The sequence below is a fragment of the Gregarina niphandrodes genome (assembly GCF_000223845.1).
Source record: "Gregarina niphandrodes unplaced genomic scaffold scaffold00026, whole genome shotgun sequence".
NCBI lineage: Eukaryota > Apicomplexa > Conoidasida > Eugregarinorida > Gregarinidae > Gregarina > Gregarina niphandrodes.
Window position 1 is genome coordinate 142,736 of NW_011645795.1, and position 16,429 is coordinate 159,164.

Sequence of the window (16,429 nt, forward strand, 5' to 3'; positions counted from 1 at the left end):
CGCGTCCCCAGTGGCATAGAATAGAAGGCACTTCTGCCCTCCACACCTTCGTGCACACCACACTACACTATGTGCGAACACTTCTGTTGCAGTCGGATGTGTATACTCGTATTGAAGATGAAGGAGAAATATGCGGTCAGTCTCCTACTTCATCTGCGGATCTGCTGTGACGTAATGAGAGGCTATTTTTTGAACCAAGCAAAGAAGTTGCAGCGAGATGTGCTGATGTTTGTTCCGTTGGGCATACAGCAACACCAAAAGAGACGACCGAAATTGGCACTTTTGCGACTCTTGACTTGTCGAAGGATACAGGGTTGTCTGTGCACTTTGCAGCGAGGCGCGAAATGTGCTGTTTCGACAAACCGAGCTTGCTCTTCGAGTGAAAGATACCGAACAAGCAAGCGTAGTTGTTCTTCCCTAGTCATCAAACCCTTAATTAAACCTTCGTCTTCGCCTACAGCATCGGTGTCGCCTACAGCATCGGTGTCGGCAACAGCTCTATCATCAATTCTGGTGACTACGCCGCTGTTGTCGGTACTCGGAGTCACTCGAGCGTCAAAAGGGGGTGCCAAGCTCCGGGTTGCAGCAAGCTCGCTAGTCGTTTCTCTCCCCACCACAGAAGTGGCAACGTCGTCGATTAGACCAGGCCGGGCGTCCGACGGCATGTTGGTTCCAGAAGTGTGTGCAGCCACCGACCCATCCCGGCCGGCCGCGGCTTCCAGGCGACCGGCAGCTCCGGGTCCGGAGTCATCGTTAGGACTTACTTCACCATCAGGACTGATTTCACCATCGATTGCCCGAGCCCGCTTCGCAGACGGGACGTTGAAGAAGTTAAGTAAACGTGTCTGGCAGTGAGTTGGCTTATCCGCTTCGATGGATCTGCCAGAATAAGATTGGGACTTGTCTGTAAGTTTATGGAAGGTCGCACTGACCGGACAATGGTCTGATCCCAACACGGTTCCATGCACATGAGCCCTGACTACAGTGAAACTATCGTGTGCAAGAATGTAATCGATCCGGCTGCCCGCATTAGTCAATCGCGCTCCAGTTAACTGATTCCAGCATGTATAAATATCTAAGGGCTCTTCGGTCTCTATCGAGCTGCTAACTGCTCCAGCCGTCGTCCTTATTGCTCCGGTCGACACGGCCCCGGTACCTATTGTCCCTATGGGGACTCCCCCAGTCGGGATTGCTGCATGCCCATTTGGTTCATCCGATGGTGAAGCATTGCCCTTATTCAGTCCAGATGAAATGTCAATTTCGGGCGATATTTTGAATCGTCTGTAAGACTCAAGAAAGGTGTCTTTGAGCTTATATTCTTGTTCCAGGTAGTTGATCCACCCGTTGCTCGGGTGATGGCAAGCCGAGTCCGCGTAGTCTCGATGCGTGCAATTAAGATCTCCGACCAGAATTGTCGGCAGTTCCAAAGCGCTCAATAAACATTCTATGGCTACTTGTGCGTACAACTTCTTACCAAGCCGGTCCTCAGTGGAAGCCGCAAGGCAATATAAATTTAGAATAGCCACATCCTTGCTGTCCTGTGGTCTGCTGTCATGTGATCTGCTGTCGTGTTGTCTGCTCTCATGTGGATGTATACCATTTCCACTCACCACAGCAGAGTCAACATCGTCGTTACTGTGACCAAAGACATTGGGATTCTCGCCATTACCATTCGGAGTCCGGCGGCTCTTCTCCGTTCCATTTAATATTATAGTAATACAGCGTCCTTCGACGTCCAGTACACTGCAATTACGTCTGCGTCTAATACCGCCGCCATTCAAATATCTTACTTTCTGCTTATGGGGAGGATTTTTTGTTGCAGATCATCCGCAGTGAGTACTCCGATGGACGTGGGGAAAGCCTCTCCCAAATCTAACTACAAAGGGGTTTGCACAATGCGAGAGAGCTTACTCTATCTATAATCATTTGTACAGCCCAGCTGCATCCGACATATTTCTTCTTCACAGGACTCCAGAATTGTTCCTTACCCCGCAGCTTTCTCCTGTAGTATGTTGTAACACCAGAATACGGATTCTTAGGGACGTCGTGACCGTAACCTGCCACCGCGGAGTAAGTCTCATAGTCTTCAGCACTACAGGACAAATCGGATCCTTTATTACCGCCTAAGGGGCCTGGCATGTGCCGCCCCGCCTTCGGGGTTCGGTATTACCGCACTTACGTTATATACGCTTTCTGAGTTAATTTTGTTTCCTGCAGACAGACAAGTGCCGGTTCTGTAACATTAATCTCTTGAACAAGATCTTCGAGAAAGTCTTCTACTGTGCTTGCCCCACGCCTACAGCCATACTAGCTAACTCCACCCCTCCTCCAACACCCACTCCCCCTCCAACACCCACTCCCCGTCCAACGTTCGGTCCACCCGAGTCTTGACCTCCCGAGTTTCGGCCTCCCAGAATCGTACTTCGCGATACAGCGTCTTAATCCATTGACGTTGAAACTAATAATTGAGAACATTGTAAGAAAAAAGTCGGGTTTAGAATTTCCACCTGTTGCCACAATTTTGGCAACTCACGTAGGTGGTCATGGGCTCATCAGACGATCGTGTCTGCATCTGGACATATGTTGTATTATCGGATTTGCACTTGCCGCAGGGGAACTGACCTTTGGCCCGCTTCACATTTCGCAAATCCCAATCGGACTGACACGCTTCGAGCGCGTCTTTTTGGGCTTTTTTTCGTTCTTGCTTCTTCGCATCACTTGCCATTTCGACACTAGACATTGTAGGCAAATCCTCTACACTAATTCCCCCCATGTACAACGCACTATTGAACTCCGGATTCTTCTTGTCAGCCAAGTTGGACCTGAATGGACACACGGTTTGTGTAAGTGTGTGTGCAAACACATAAGTGTGTGTGGGCGACAGAAGTGTCTGCCAGAAGGTTGCCTACTTGATCGACCGTAATTGTGAAGTGTAATCATTTTGGTTATTCTTTTTGGTGACGTGGTAATCCCAAAGAGCTGTTTCCACTTCCGCAATAAGATTATCTAGTTGTACCTTATCCACCATGTGTATTTGGTCTTGTGCGAAGCCTTCCACGAACGATTTGAATAGAATTGACCTAAACCGGTTCCTCTTATCCTGCTTTGTCATCTTCCCTTCATAGACTGAGTCGTGCGTAAGAGGGTGCACAGCAGGTTCAAAGCTGTCGGCCGCCGCCGAAGCCTGAGGCAGAGGTCTTTTCCTTGCACTCGATTCAGACTGCTGGGCAGTCTGCTGTTCAGCAGCTGTCTGCCCCTCACCAGCACTGGTGGTTGAGGGCGCTTTGATGATCATTTTCCACTTTTCAATTATCATCTTTGCGCGCGTAGATACATCAGGCGACTCAGCTGACTTTAACTTGTTAACTATTTGACCTATCTTAGTTGAACTCAAGAGTTCCTTGGTAATGCTCGGGGACACCTTTTCATCTAACATTAACAACATATCGGCAGCCAGGGCCGTCTCCAGCGGCTCAGCCTGGAGCACACCTTTTGCTTCTTCTATAATTTCCTCTATCGTTTGGCAACCGTCGTCCTCCTGTTCACCAACGGCCACCACCGACTTAGTCTCAAAGGGAGCCTCCGGCTTTGACCCTGTCTCCCCTTCAGCGATACTCACACTCTTCACTTCCTCCTCTGCTAATGGCATTTCAAAAATTATTAAAGCTTCAACATGTCTGCTGTGAACCCTGTACCATCACGCATGTAAGAACCACACCGACTAGATCTCGCCCACCCCGCCCTGTAGGATGCTTCAAGCCTACAAAGGCAAGAAGAAGGGTGCGCAGCAAGGCCACTCTTTGCTCAAGAAGAAATCTGACGCCCTTACCGGCCGTTTCAGAGGTAAAAACGAACGCCACCACACACAACCTGCTCACCAGCCAGACCATTGCCACGGGATCTGCTAGTGTGCTAGCCTTTAGGCGCTTCCCAGACCGTCCACAGGTGGCCGTGGATGAGGTGCAACCCAACCCTGGGTTTCCCCAATCTTGGGTTCCAATTTTTGGTTTCAATCTTGGATTTCAATCTTGGATTCCCTCCCATCTTGGGCCAACCTTAGCCTCAACATTAGGAAGGGGTATACATATCGGGGTACACGTTGCTCTTTCAGGTATGCTCAAGGAGATCGTGTCTACGAAGCAGGCTATGGGCGAGGAGCTCAGAGACGCGGCATTTGCTCTGGCAAAGGTAAACTACGCTACCGACTCTGGCAGTAACTGGCAACAGTCTGTTGTGCAGAACGTCAAACAGCCGGCCGTCACCATCAACGTCAGCACAGACAACGTGGCTGGTGTCCGTCTACCCAAGTTCGAAATGAAGGCTGACACGCATTCTGACAGTAAGTGTGCTTCGACCATTGCCGCAGATACTCTTTTCTTTACGTAGTTGTCGGTAATATGGGTATTGCAAGAGGCTATCAGGTTCTGCAGTCTGCTCGAGAGCGTTTTGTGAAAGCTCTGGACTTATTGGTGAAGTTGGCTTCTACGCAGACTGCCTTTTTCACTCTTGACGAAGAGATTAAGATGACCAACAGGCGTGTCAACGCCTTGGCGAATGTGGTCGTGCCACAACTGGATCATAACATAAATTACATCGTCAAGGAGTTGGATGAAATGGAGAGGGAAGAATTCTTCAGACTGAAGAAGATTCAACAGAAGAAGAAGGACCGCATAGCTGCAGAGGAAGCCAAACGCAATGCCGAGGGCAATGCCACCGCTCCTCCGACCATCTTTGAGGACAAAGATGCCGATATAATCTTCTAATTTTTGAATGTCTGACCACACTGCCTCTTTGGAGGACTCCGCATCGAATATTATAAAACAGGGCTGGCTGCTCAAGCAATCCCGCTATATACAGGACTGGAGAAGGCGATGGATCGTCCTCACGGACAAGAGTATAGATAGCTATAAGAATCCTGCAGCCGTCATATCCAACCAGCCCACTGAGTCTTTGCCGCTGTCTCAATGCAGTACTGTAAGGACAAACACTTACCCACCCAGCCACTTGCACCTGTGTAAGGCCAGCTCGTTAAATTGTTCCCTGTATTGCTTTGTCTCATCCAACACGCCCCTCTCAGGTAAAAAGTGTGGAGGGATTAACCTACAAGCACGCATTCAGAGTAGACACACCCGAGCGGGTGTTCCTTCTGGTCGGGGCATCGGTGGCTGAAAAGGAGGCGTGGATTGGCGCTATCGGCAAACAGATGATCCATACCGGGCTTTCCAATGTGTATACAGAAGAAGACGTCGTCTATTGAGATGCGTCCAAGTCGAGGGGGACGTTTGGGTCAAGAGAGCCGTATGCCGAAAGGCATGGTACGTCGAAAGATGTCGTAGATTTCGATGCGTCGCTTTATGCCACCATGATTCGGCGCGCGCGCGCGTGCGCACACGTGTGCGCGGGGATGAAATGGCTTGTTTTAGTGAAGCTCGCTGTCGCAGACTGGTCTAAGGAGTACGGCCGGCGGGCTGACGCGCTCAGTAATTATTCCCGGCGGTTCTCAGCAATTGTTCCTGTTTTCAGTGCGTCACGAAGGAGCAGAGGCGGCTGAAAAGGTTCTGGCTGAGTACCCGAGCTCGGGCATGGCCTTGGTGGCCGGGGAGTCTTCATCAATCGTGTTGCCGAACCCGGCAAGGATCGCGGCGTTGCGGGCGGCGGCGGGGATGATAAATTCGGTAGGGTCGGGTTGTTTTCAAAAAAGTGTTTGGCAGGAGTTGAAGACGGCGCCTGCTAGCGCGCGAGTTGTCTCAAGCACGGGAACGAGCGGGGGGTTGGTTGGGGAAACGTTGGGGCGGAAACGGACGGAGCCGGTTGCTTGGGTGTTGGACCCGGAATTTGCGTTCAACGGGCCGATTAAAACATCAGGGTTTTTTTTTTGAAATCAATGGCAGACACTACAGAGGCACAGCCCGCCGCAGAGCAGTCTGCCGAGCAGCAGCAGCAGGAGCAGGAGATGGAGTCCAACTGGACGCACGTGGCGAAGACGTTCGAGGCGCTCAACTTGAAGAAGCCGTTGCTGCGCGGTATTTACTCGTACGGCTTCGAGAAGCCGTCGGCCATCCAGCAGCGCGGCATCAAGCCCGTTATTGACGGCCACGACACCATCGGGCAGGCGCAGTCGGGTACGGGCAAGACGGCTACTTTCGCGATTGGTGCGCTCGAGCGTATTGACGTGGACCGAGCCGTGACCCAGGCTCTGATCCTGGCACCGACCCGTGAGTTGGCGCAGCAGATTCAGAAGGTGGTGGTTACGCTGGGTGACTACATGAAGGTCCGTTGTCACGCCTGTGTGGGCGGTACTGATGTCCGTGAGGATATGAGCCGTTTGAAGGAGGGTGTACACATTGTGGTAGGTACGCCTGGTCGTGTACAGGACATGATTGAGCGAAAGTGCTTGGAGGTGGCACACCTGATTCTTTTCATCTTGGATGAGGCTGATGAGATGCTCAGTCGCGGTTTCAAGTCTCAGATTTACGACATCTTCAAGGTCCTCCCTGAGGAAGTCCAAATCGCTCTCTTCTCGGCCACTATGCCACTCGAGATCCTGGAACTCACCAACTGCTTCATGAGGGACCCCAAGCGAATCCTTGTCAAGAAGGACGAGCTTACTCTCGAAGGTATCCGTCAGTTCTATGTACTCATCGATTCTGAGGAACAGAAATACAGCTGCCTTACGGACCTTTACGAAACCATTGAGATCCAAGCCTGCATCATCTACGTCAATTCCCGCAGGAAGGCCGATGACCTCGCCGTCCGCATGATTGATGACCAACATACCGTCTCCCGCATCCATGGTGAAATGCCGCAGGGCGAACGCGAGCTTATTATGAAGGAATTCCGTTCCGGTTCCAGCCGTGTCCTTATCACCACCGACCTTCTGGCCCGTGGTATCGATGTCCAGCAGGTGTCACTCGTCGTCAACTACGACCTCCCTGCCTCCGTCGAAAACTACATCCACAGAATCGGACGCTCAGGACGTTTCGGGAAGAAGGGTGTTGCCATCAACTTCGTCGTACCTAACGATGTTGACCATTTGAAGTATATCGAGACGTACTACAACACCCAAATCGAAGTACTCCCCTCCGATATTTAAAAGCTTTTTCGCTATCACCAACCACTAACTCAACTCTAACCGCTAAACTCCGACCACAAAACTCCGGCCACTTAACTCCAACCACAAAAACTCTCACCTAAAGATCGTACGCGCCATGCCGAGCTGGGATGTGACTGATGTGACTGACAACCAAGCCAATCATGCTGCGACAGCCGGCAGCCTCAAGAAGCCCAGAATCGCCCCATCCGGTACGGAATCCGGCACACGCTCTCCCCCTTCCGGCACACGCTTTCCCCCTTCCGGCACACGTTTGCCCTCCCGGCACACGCTTCCCCCTTCCGGCACACGTTTGCCCCTTTCGGCACACGTTTGCCCCTTTCGGCACACGCTTCCCCTCCCGGCAACACTTCCTCCCTTCCGGTAGCACTTCTTTCCTCTTCCCGGTCCTGGGCCTATTATTTGGCATAGCAGGTGACGAAAACGGCAGCTTCGTCGAACAGGTGGTTGCAAAGGTGGGAACCGTGGGCGAGAATGGGTCCGCGGAGGAGGTGTGTGGGTATCAAGCTGCCTTGAGAGAGATGGCAGAGAGAGTATCTGAATTGCAAAGGCGATTTCCTCGTTGGGTGTGCGCTCCTATGACTCCGCAGCGCATGGCTATTTCGACGATCATGCGAGACAAGAGGACGAGCAAGTCGGAGTTTGTATTTTATGCGGATCGGCTGATCCGGTTGATCATCGAGGATGCCTTGAACGAGCTGCCATACCTGAGTCGCCAAGTAGACACGCCGGTAGCTGGCCAGGTGTATGACGGGATTGGTTTTTCAGTCAAGATTTGCGGCGTCTCAATCGTACGTGCAGGCGAGTCCATGGAGGCCGCCTTGCGTGAAGTCTGCAGGGGCTGTGTGATTGGAAAGATTCTGATTCAGCGAGACGAGGAGACTTTAGAGCCGAAGCTGCTTTATCACAAGCTACCGGCCGACGTTAGAAAACGCCACGTCCTTCTCATGGACCCAATGCTCGGCACCGGCGGCTCAGCCATCCGCGCCTGCGAAGTGCTCGTTAACGAATACGCCGTCCCGCCAAACAAAATCATCTTCTGCAACCTCGTATGCGCCCCCGAAGGCCTGGCTAACCTGTTCCACCGCTTCCCCGATATCCGCGTTGTGACCGCCATCTGCGATCGTGCATTGGACCGCGCAACCGGGTTCATTGTGCCCGGCTTCGGCGATTTCGGAGACCGCTACTTCGGAACAATCTCGTCCCACCACTAACACTACCGTTCGACAGGCTCGGCGACAGGCTCGGCAGGCGTACCATTGGGCCTAACAGTGTGTCGTTCCATTGGGCCTAACCGTATGGCAAGTAGCCGTTCCATTGGGCCTAACCGTATGACGAGTAGCCGTCCCATTGGGCCTAACCGGATGGCGAGTAGCCGTCCCGTTGGGCCCCATTGAACCGTGAAAGTGTATTTTTCTTTTGCCCACCACCATTATTTCATCTCGTTGACCTTATTACTTGGCTTGCCCCCATTACATTCTGCCCCATCACTTCGGGGTCGGTTCCATCACCCTTTGGTTGATTGGCCACATCGCCTTTGGTTTGGCCCCCCATCATTATGATTAATAAGAAATGTCTCGGTTAGAGTTGGCCAGGAGTGGATTGGAGGAAGTAGAGTGTTGGGAGCGGGCGTCGTTGCAGTGCATTGGAGAATGCGTGAAGAGCGAGAGTAAGCGTCGTCGGTTGCTTTGGGAGCACCGCACACGTGTGTGCGTGGAGCGTTTGCAAAAGGCTGCGGCTGCCAGTTTGAAGGTGGTGGATGACAAGGATGACTTGATGCAAATGGAGTTGGAGGGGTTGTGTGGGTCAACGAGTTCCAATGAGTTGTGGTCTCGATTTTACGACCGGGTGAAGGACATAAAGGGATATCATAAAAAGTGGGGTCATCATATCGCCGGTGATGCGGGTCGAATTGATTCCTCTGTGATGACGGCGGAGGTTGTTGAAGAGATTCCTAGTCTACGGAAGGTCTTTACGGAGGAGGAGGAAGGCGGCAAGGTATTGGACTTGAATGCGTTCCATCAGATGTTTGTAAATTGGACCAGTTTTACAGCCACGAGAGAGAATGAGTACAGGGCGAATGCGCTGGCTCGGATAAAGAAAATCCGTCTGGAACGCGACAAACGGAAAGCAGAAAAGGAAGGCAGACCTCCCATCGCCATCGAAGACATTGTGGTGGACGAAGATGACCCCGACGTCAGAAACAAACTTGTTGCGCCCGCCTGCGATTACGGCAAATACATCAAGACCTACCTCACCAACCTAGGCAACGTACCAAGACATTGCAAATACCGAGACCAAATCTATGGAGAATATATCGTCAAATTGGGACAGTACCTACTCTCATATTACAAACGACTATATCCATGGGCCGCAAACGAAGCTATGAAACAACAAACTCTCACAGACTTCGAAGACCGATGGAACCGACAACTCGTTTCTGGATGGAGCGGACAACCAACACACCAAATGGAACTCTATTGTGTTCACACTGATCGATTGTTCCAGAATCCAGAAGCTCTCGAAGCTCATCAAAAAGTAAGCTCATCAGCCCCAGGTTTCGTGACATCATAACGACAATTTACATTTCTTTCTCTTAGACCAATCGATATAAGAAGAAAAAGCAAAAGCTATCAGAACAAGATCTACAAAAAATTAGGGAACGGTCTGTGGAGGAGGACAAGCGACTGGCTAAGGAGGAATATATAGTATTGGAAATGTTCCGAATACTGGCTCCTTACGTTGATGCGACTTTACAAAACGTTCGCAAGAAACAGGCGCGCACTCTACGGGAGGTTCTAGACGAGAACAAACGACACGCCTCTGACGATGATGACAAAGAAGAAGTTTTGGAAGAGTCCAGCGACGACGAGGATGCCTTCAGTATCAACACCAGCAAAGTTAAGAACCCGCTGAATCTTCCTCTCGGATGGGACGGCAAGCCAATACCGTATTGGCTATACAAATTGCATGGCCTCAGCCATACTTTCGTTTGCGAGATCTGTGGCAACCAGAAATACTGGGGCCGAAAAGTATTCGAGAACCATTTCAGAGAGTGGCGCCATGCTTTTGGGATGCGGTGTCTAAAAATACCCAACACAGTGCACTTCAAGGAAATCACCAAGATAGAAGATGCGTTGACACTGTATGAGAAACTGAAACAAGAAGGAGAAGACAAAGCATTCTTGCCAGATCAAGAGGTTGAGGTGGAGGATGCTCAAGGGAATGTCATGACACCTCAGACGTACGAAGATCTTCGTAAGCAGGGTCTTTTGTAGAAAAAAGAACTATACAATATTTCGGTTGCACACGCGTGTGCAAGCGGTATGAATGATCGCAATTAATAAATTAATTAATTTTTTTGCTCTGCTTGCCGCTGGGCAGCTGTACCCAGGACCCAACGCCCTGAGAAATTATGGTCCTGCTGGAAATTACATCACCGAAGTCCACCAAGGTTAGTAGTCGATTAGTGTTTCCATCTGCGCGGTCGACCTCCTACCTCTTTCCGGCCCGCTGGTCGGTTTACACTCGCTGGTGGTCCAAAATTGACGTGGTGGTGTGTTTGATGTTTTTTTTGTAGTTTGTTCGGCGGAACAAGGCCAGCAGGCCCGCTGCGGTCCTGGTGCGACATGTTTATTGCTTGGCGGTGTGCCTACGTGTCATTGTATACGAGACGTGGCGACAGGAGCGCCGTTGGCGGGAAATCCTTACAGAGGTTGTACGTGGGACATAAGCGGCAAGTGGGAGATGCTTTTTGTGGACGGGCGGGCTGAGCGGGTGTACACGGACGGGTTGCGGAACGAGGCGTACGTGTTCCAGATCAAGCGGACGGACGCCGTGCTAAAGACGCGCTACATTACCGGTTCGATCTTTGTGATTACGCCAATCACGAGCGTGACGGCGGGGCTCTTCCAGCGGGCCTTCGTGGACGTGAATGACAACCGGTCGGTGATCTTCGAGCTGGCCGAAGGCTTCGCCGACCAGCCGGGCCGGAACATGTACTTCAAGAGCCGTGTCTTGCAGCAAAGCCTGGTCAAAATGTACCCGCAGCGCACCTTCCTTTCTGACGCACTGAACCTCGAAGGCGGTTGGGTGCGACAGGATGGCAGCCGCGTCAAAATCCACGACTTCCACCGCCTCGAAGGCCACGGGCTCTGCGTCGCACCCGGCTTCGCCTACTGGTACAATGACGAGACGCACGCCGTGCCCCAGGTCCGCCTCTCCACCACGCTCTTTCTCGACGAAACGCTCCCCTTCGAACAACATGCCTTCGACACCACTAGCCGCTTCATCCAACTCGGCTTCTACGGAGACGTCAGCCTCGGCGGCGATTACATCGTCATCAAAAGCCCCGCTGACGGCCGCCCCATTTTCAGCTTCCGCAGGGTCCTCGAGTATGCCACGCCCACCCTCCCGCCGCCGCCGCCCACCGTCATCACCGTCTCCGGCGTCAACCAAGTCGCCGCCATCTCCGAGGCAGCCCAAGGGGCCCTCCCCACCACCACCACCACCACCACCACCACCACAGCCGAACCCACTACCGAGCACCACCATCACCGGGATCACACTAACCAGGACGACGACCACCACCATGGGCATCACCACCACCACCATTACTGGCCACCACCTCAGTCGGATCTGCCGTACGGCCCGTCGGACAACCCCTGGCCGCGACCCGCTTTCGACAACGCGCCTGCGCAGTCCCTGTACGAGCTCTACCCCAACTACGGACTCTTCAACCGCGGCTTCGGACCCAACCACACCTTCCCCACGCCTCTCGAGCCTCCGGACGCAGGCGGGGCGCTGCCTCGGCCGGCGTGGGAAATCGACCCCTACGCCTTCGACAACGACCCCTTCGTCGGCCCTCCAACCAGTCTACAAGCCGCACCGGCCTCCCCCGGCCCTGCAACGAACCGATTTGACCCGAGGAGCGGCCCTGGTAGCCCCGCCTTCGAGTCCAGCAGCCCTTTCCACAGGGCCTTGTACCGGGAAGGCTCCACTGCCCTTATTGCAGATCTCGCTAAGCACGAACATCTCAGAAACGACGACCTTCTGTTCGAAGGAACAGAACGCCTGAAGACCATGCTCGGACACTCTCGACGACTCGCGGCCTCACAGACTGCTTATCCTGAGCCGGAAGACCAAGTCTGCTTGCAGCCTTCAGACTCTTGGACCGGGTTCCACGCCGTGGGACGGGGCGGCCAAGGCGCCAAACGCCAACTGAGTCCCTGGGGCACGGTGTTCGCCAAACGCATTCCAGTGGGCATCGTCTCTCAAGATGAACTGGATCGCGACGACGAGGCCGACAACGATGAGAACGCCGCGACACAGCGCCCCCTCGTCGAACGCCACTTGGAGGGCCGGCCTCCGGAGGGCCGGGCTCCGGAGGGCCGAGTCGTGCCCAAAACTACCTTGGAGGACTTGAAAAAGTTCTTGCCTTCTCAATTCACTGAAAACCCAGTGGTCCAGGTGGCTTCCAAGGCGATCGAGAACCGCGCAGCCGAGCTTTCCGGCGCCGAGCCGGCAGAAGCCCTGTTTGCTAAGACCCAGTTCTTCGGACTCGACCTGCCCAGCACCAGTCCGTACGACTGGCTCTGGAGAGCCAGCGCGGGACGACTCGCAACGGCAGAGCGATACAAAGACGAGGCCCTGATGCGCAAGATGAGCCGCAAGTCCGCCAGACGAGACGCACGGGGTCAGTGAGGGACCCCGTACGGCTGGTGCCTCTTTGCTGCGGCACATAATTAGGCGGCGCCGCATAATTAGGTGACCTGGCTGCGGTCCATAATTAGGAGACCTGGCCGCGGTCCATAATTAGGTTACACTAAATCGGCGTGTTGGTCTCGGTAGTTTTCTACAATGGTCCAGTACGCCGCGGCTTCGTGTTTGTCGAACACGCTCTTGACGTCCTCCAGAGTCCGACAAGGGCACATCTGCCAGTATTTGAAGCAGCGGCCTTTCATGGGTCCTTCCCAAACAAGCTTGCAGAAGGGGTCCAGAGGGTTGTCTGGCTCGGGCCACTTGATGCGTCTCATCATTAAGGCTTTGTAGCGTTTCACGGCGCGCGAGGAGCCTTCGACAATCACAAGATTGCGGACGCCTGGACACAGGATGGCCGCGCCAGTCATATGGTAGTCTTTGGCGTTCTGGTGGATCTTGTAGAGACACTGCTTGTCCGTGATGTCTTTGAGCTGGAAGACCGTTACCTGGACCAATACCGATGTCTCCTGCGCAGCCACCCATTTCTCCTTAGTCTTTTCGCGGCGTCGTTCGTCAGTCAGTTGCCGCTCCCGGTTGCGCTGCTCGTGAGCCTTTAGCCGTTCGGCCACCTGCTGCCGCACCTTCATCTCGATTGCTGTGGGGTTGGTCACCGCCTCGTCTCCCAGGACGCGCATCAGGTTGGACAGTTTGACCTTCGGGGGGTCCGGCTCGATCAGCCCCATCTGAATCTTGTCACGTTTGTCCTGCTCCCGCTCCTTGTTCCTTTGACGCCGCATACGCTTCCGCTCTTCCAGCGTAAGGTATATAGCAGGTGCAATCGCGGACTCGCGGTCCGCAATCGGCTCAATCGGGACCGGGTGCTGCACTAGATGCGTAATAATGTTTTTCTTCATCTCGTACGGAAATTCACGGTCAAACCAACGCAATTCCTCCTCTGAAAGCAAACCAGCGATGGGCTTAATGACTGAGCCATTAGCAGCTGACCCGGGAGCCGAACCGCCTGCATTGTCCTCTTCCCCATTTCCGCCTCGCCCCAAGCGCTTCTTTTCGATAGTCTCGGGAGTCAACTTGATTAGTAACTTCATATCCCACCAATCGAGATCCTCCGAGACTTCAGCCACCGGTTCAGTCACTTGCTGCTTCGATTGCCCGCTCGATTTCGTCGTTGACGCCAGCGCATCCACACTTAGAGGCGCTGCCTTCTCATGCTTCGATTTCCTTGCGCCCACAAATTCCAAGGCGGCAGCCAGGGCCAGCTGTTGTGTGGAAACCTCTGAGTCGGGCGGACTAATCCTAACGCTATCGAGAGTCTGATCGGCTTCGACGCCGAGCTTCTTCTCGATTCTCCGTTGCTTGCTTACGTAGTAGCCCTGGGTAACGAACCGTAATGCCCCTAATTTGGGCTTCAGTCCCACCTTCGTCTTTATTGTTGGATCGTAAAATGGATTATTCTTTGGATCAACTTTCGTCGACTTCATTCTTTCCGGCAGGGCCTGGTTAATCCGGAGTGTAGCATGCCGAGGCAATAATGCTTGACCCTTTGATGCCCTGGCGCGGTTCAAAACATCCGATAAATCTCCAATACGACTCAAAATCTGCTGAACATCTCGCGGCTTCCGGGTTTGGCTCTCTTGGGAAGCACGCGGTCCCTCCACTACAGGACTCGGCCCGCTATTCTGCTGAAATAAATCAAAATGTAACGAACAATTTAACTTACCGAAGTTGCTCCACCTTCAACCACCCCCCACCGGGTTTTGCGCTTCTTTGTAGGCGGCTGTGACCTACCCGGGTCCATGGCCCCTTTTTATTATTTTTTGAATTCAAACTCCCATCTCCAGTAACACATCCGCCCACGGGGCTTTGCATGTGCGGCTAGTGTCTGGCATAGCGCTGTAGTGCTCGCCCCATGATTCACAGAACCGGATTTGCTGTCGTTCGAAACAGGACGATAAAATCTGAATGGGCTGAGATCGAACTGTATCCCTGCCTTACGTAAAAGCTTTAGGCTGTTGTCTTCGATTTAATTTTGACAAATCTGTTGCTTGGGGTGAAATTGGGTTATATTCTCGCATTGATCGCGCATTCAAAATCGTGTGCGCACACGTGTTTCTATGTCAGCAGAAGCCAACAGCGACAACGAATGTGAATCCCTTCCCCAAGAACCGCTCATATTCGATGATATGCCCGGCATTAAACGAGCAACGACTCAGTCGCCCTGCTTTGACGAGACAATATCCATTTTTCCGGGCCCATCCTTTAGGAAGGGAGCAATTCACCTTCTCAGTACTCCTCGGGGTGTGCATGACCGGTTCACAACTCCACAAGGGATTCCCGATGTTTCCAGCTCGGTGCGGCCGGTGGATGGATCTCCTGCGTTCCGATATTTAGATACGGAGTCTGGATGGAGCGATGTCGGACGCAAAACAAAATCTCTGATGACGCGGAACTCAGCCATGTATGAAACGCCTTACGAAAGTGTGGTGCCGGAGCAGTGCCAAATAACCTGGATTATTAGGGATTTCTCCTCATTTCGGCATGCCTCGAGAAATGCCCCAATACCGCCGTTGAAGTCCCCAGATATTTCTTCGAAGGGCCTGAGAGCACTGCTTCATCCGTACTGGAAGAAAGGAGATATCGTGGCGGAAGTAGTATTGCCGGAATGCTGCAGCATTGCGACGACATATTGCTTCAAATTTTCGGTGATTTCACCTTTGGACGCGAAATGTAAGATTTACACGAATTGTACAATATTATCCTGTGGTAGTGATCATTTCCCGGGAAGTGTCTAGCACAGTTAAGAGAGGAAAGACCCCACCCCGAACGGTGGTGCGACTATGGCATAAGTCCATAAGCCGAAGGACAAGTTACCAGAAATTACTGACTAATAATCAACTAACGCTTGTAATTCAAGCTGAGGTCTATGATCATTCGGCAACTCCTTTTGTTGGCATTCCGGCGACGGAGATAGGAAGCGAAGACGGCGATGCCTGTCTGCTTCAGGATATTCGGGAGTTTTGCGAATCAACACCTGCCCAGACAATCCAAGTAGTATGTGGACCCACAATTTACACTGGATGTCGATTTTTACTGCAGGCACGATCACAGGTATGAATGATATCGGGGCGGTTATGCGTTACATTCTTTAGAAAATGCGGATATTATTGGCTGATAGGGAAAAAAACTGGCAGCGACTGGTGATAGGAGATTTGGAGCCAGCCATAGTCGGTCAAATCATGAACTTTGTTCATACCAATTCCTGTGAGTATTTGGCCGAAGAGTCTACCGACGATGGAGATCTGCTACGGTTGCTGTTGGCTTGCAATAATTACCACATCCCATCGCTTGCCGAGAAGATTTGTCAAAAATTGATGTGCCGATTGCAAATGCATAATGTCCTGCGATATTGGGAAGTGGCCAAATCCTGCGACTTGTGTGCCGCGCTGACGCAAGCATGTAAGAGTGATGCATAGAAACGGAATTGTGTTGTAGGTTGCCGATATCTGGATGGGCTTCCAGGAAGTCGTGTAGCGGACATGATGAAAAAGCACGTTAGTGATGTTTCGGTGCCGTAATGGCAATTTTCAACCGTGAGCGGCA

General features: G+C 52.6%; 10 protein-coding genes across 10 annotated transcripts; 7 read left to right on the plus strand and 3 right to left on the minus strand.

The window, feature by feature from the left end:
* Positions 1-182: 182 nt before the first annotated feature.
* Positions 183-2,139, minus strand: GNI_114350 (endonuclease/exonuclease/phosphatase family protein; the record flags this gene model as incomplete). Its single annotated transcript, XM_011133319.1, has 3 exons — positions 183-1,743; positions 1,791-1,876; positions 1,912-2,139. 3 exons carry the CDS (start codon positions 2,137-2,139, stop codon positions 183-185), a joined length of 1,875 nt encoding a protein of 624 aa, XP_011131621.1.
* A 355-nt stretch (positions 2,140-2,494) lies between these two features.
* Positions 2,495-3,649, minus strand: GNI_114360 (putative transcription elongation factor; the record flags this gene model as incomplete). The annotated part of the gene is made up of 2 exons (XM_011133320.1): positions 2,495-2,822; positions 2,910-3,649. 2 exons carry the CDS (start codon positions 3,647-3,649, stop codon positions 2,495-2,497), a joined length of 1,068 nt encoding a protein of 355 aa, XP_011131622.1.
* A 100-nt stretch (positions 3,650-3,749) lies between these two features.
* GNI_114370 (putative vacuolar ATP synthase subunit D) lies at positions 3,750-4,763 on the plus strand (the record flags this gene model as incomplete). The annotated part of the gene is made up of 3 exons (XM_011133321.1): positions 3,750-3,843; positions 4,112-4,339; positions 4,387-4,763. The coding sequence occupies 3 exons, from the start codon at positions 3,750-3,752 to the stop codon at positions 4,761-4,763; spliced, it is 699 nt and encodes a 232-aa protein (XP_011131623.1).
* A 7-nt stretch (positions 4,764-4,770) lies between these two features.
* GNI_114380 (PH domain protein) lies at positions 4,771-5,257 on the plus strand (the record flags this gene model as incomplete). Its single annotated transcript, XM_011133322.1, has 2 exons — positions 4,771-4,974; positions 5,078-5,257. The coding sequence occupies 2 exons, from the start codon at positions 4,771-4,773 to the stop codon at positions 5,255-5,257; spliced, it is 384 nt and encodes a 127-aa protein (XP_011131624.1).
* A 627-nt stretch (positions 5,258-5,884) lies between these two features.
* On the plus strand, positions 5,885-7,093 carry GNI_114390 (ATP-dependent RNA helicase eIF4A; the record flags this gene model as incomplete). The annotated part of the gene is made up of 1 exon (XM_011133323.1): positions 5,885-7,093. The coding sequence occupies one exon, from the start codon at positions 5,885-5,887 to the stop codon at positions 7,091-7,093; it is 1,209 nt and encodes a 402-aa protein (XP_011131625.1).
* Positions 7,094-7,208: 115 nt separating this feature from the next.
* Positions 7,209-8,325, plus strand: GNI_114400 (uracil phosphoribosyltransferase; the record flags this gene model as incomplete). The annotated part of the gene is made up of 2 exons (XM_011133324.1): positions 7,209-7,302; positions 7,523-8,325. The coding sequence occupies 2 exons, from the start codon at positions 7,209-7,211 to the stop codon at positions 8,323-8,325; spliced, it is 897 nt and encodes a 298-aa protein (XP_011131626.1).
* Positions 8,326-8,683: 358 nt separating this feature from the next.
* Positions 8,684-10,389, plus strand: GNI_114410 (putative splicing factor 3a subunit; the record flags this gene model as incomplete). Its single annotated transcript, XM_011133325.1, has 2 exons — positions 8,684-9,649; positions 9,712-10,389. The coding sequence occupies 2 exons, from the start codon at positions 8,684-8,686 to the stop codon at positions 10,387-10,389; spliced, it is 1,644 nt and encodes a 547-aa protein (XP_011131627.1).
* A 469-nt stretch (positions 10,390-10,858) lies between these two features.
* Positions 10,859-12,814, plus strand: GNI_114420 (hypothetical protein; the record flags this gene model as incomplete). Its single annotated transcript, XM_011133326.1, has 1 exon — positions 10,859-12,814. The coding sequence occupies one exon, from the start codon at positions 10,859-10,861 to the stop codon at positions 12,812-12,814; it is 1,956 nt and encodes a 651-aa protein (XP_011131628.1).
* A 116-nt stretch (positions 12,815-12,930) lies between these two features.
* On the minus strand, positions 12,931-14,627 carry GNI_114430 (pre-mRNA processing factor 3 (Prp3); the record flags this gene model as incomplete). The annotated part of the gene is made up of 2 exons (XM_011133327.1): positions 12,931-14,511; positions 14,550-14,627. 2 exons carry the CDS (start codon positions 14,625-14,627, stop codon positions 12,931-12,933), a joined length of 1,659 nt encoding a protein of 552 aa, XP_011131629.1.
* Positions 14,628-15,267: 640 nt separating this feature from the next.
* On the plus strand, positions 15,268-16,404 carry GNI_114440 (BTB/POZ domain protein; the record flags this gene model as incomplete). The annotated part of the gene is made up of 4 exons (XM_011133328.1): positions 15,268-15,556; positions 15,597-15,937; positions 15,979-16,285; positions 16,322-16,404. 4 exons carry the CDS (start codon positions 15,268-15,270, stop codon positions 16,402-16,404), a joined length of 1,020 nt encoding a protein of 339 aa, XP_011131630.1.
* Positions 16,405-16,429: the final 25 nt, after the last annotated feature.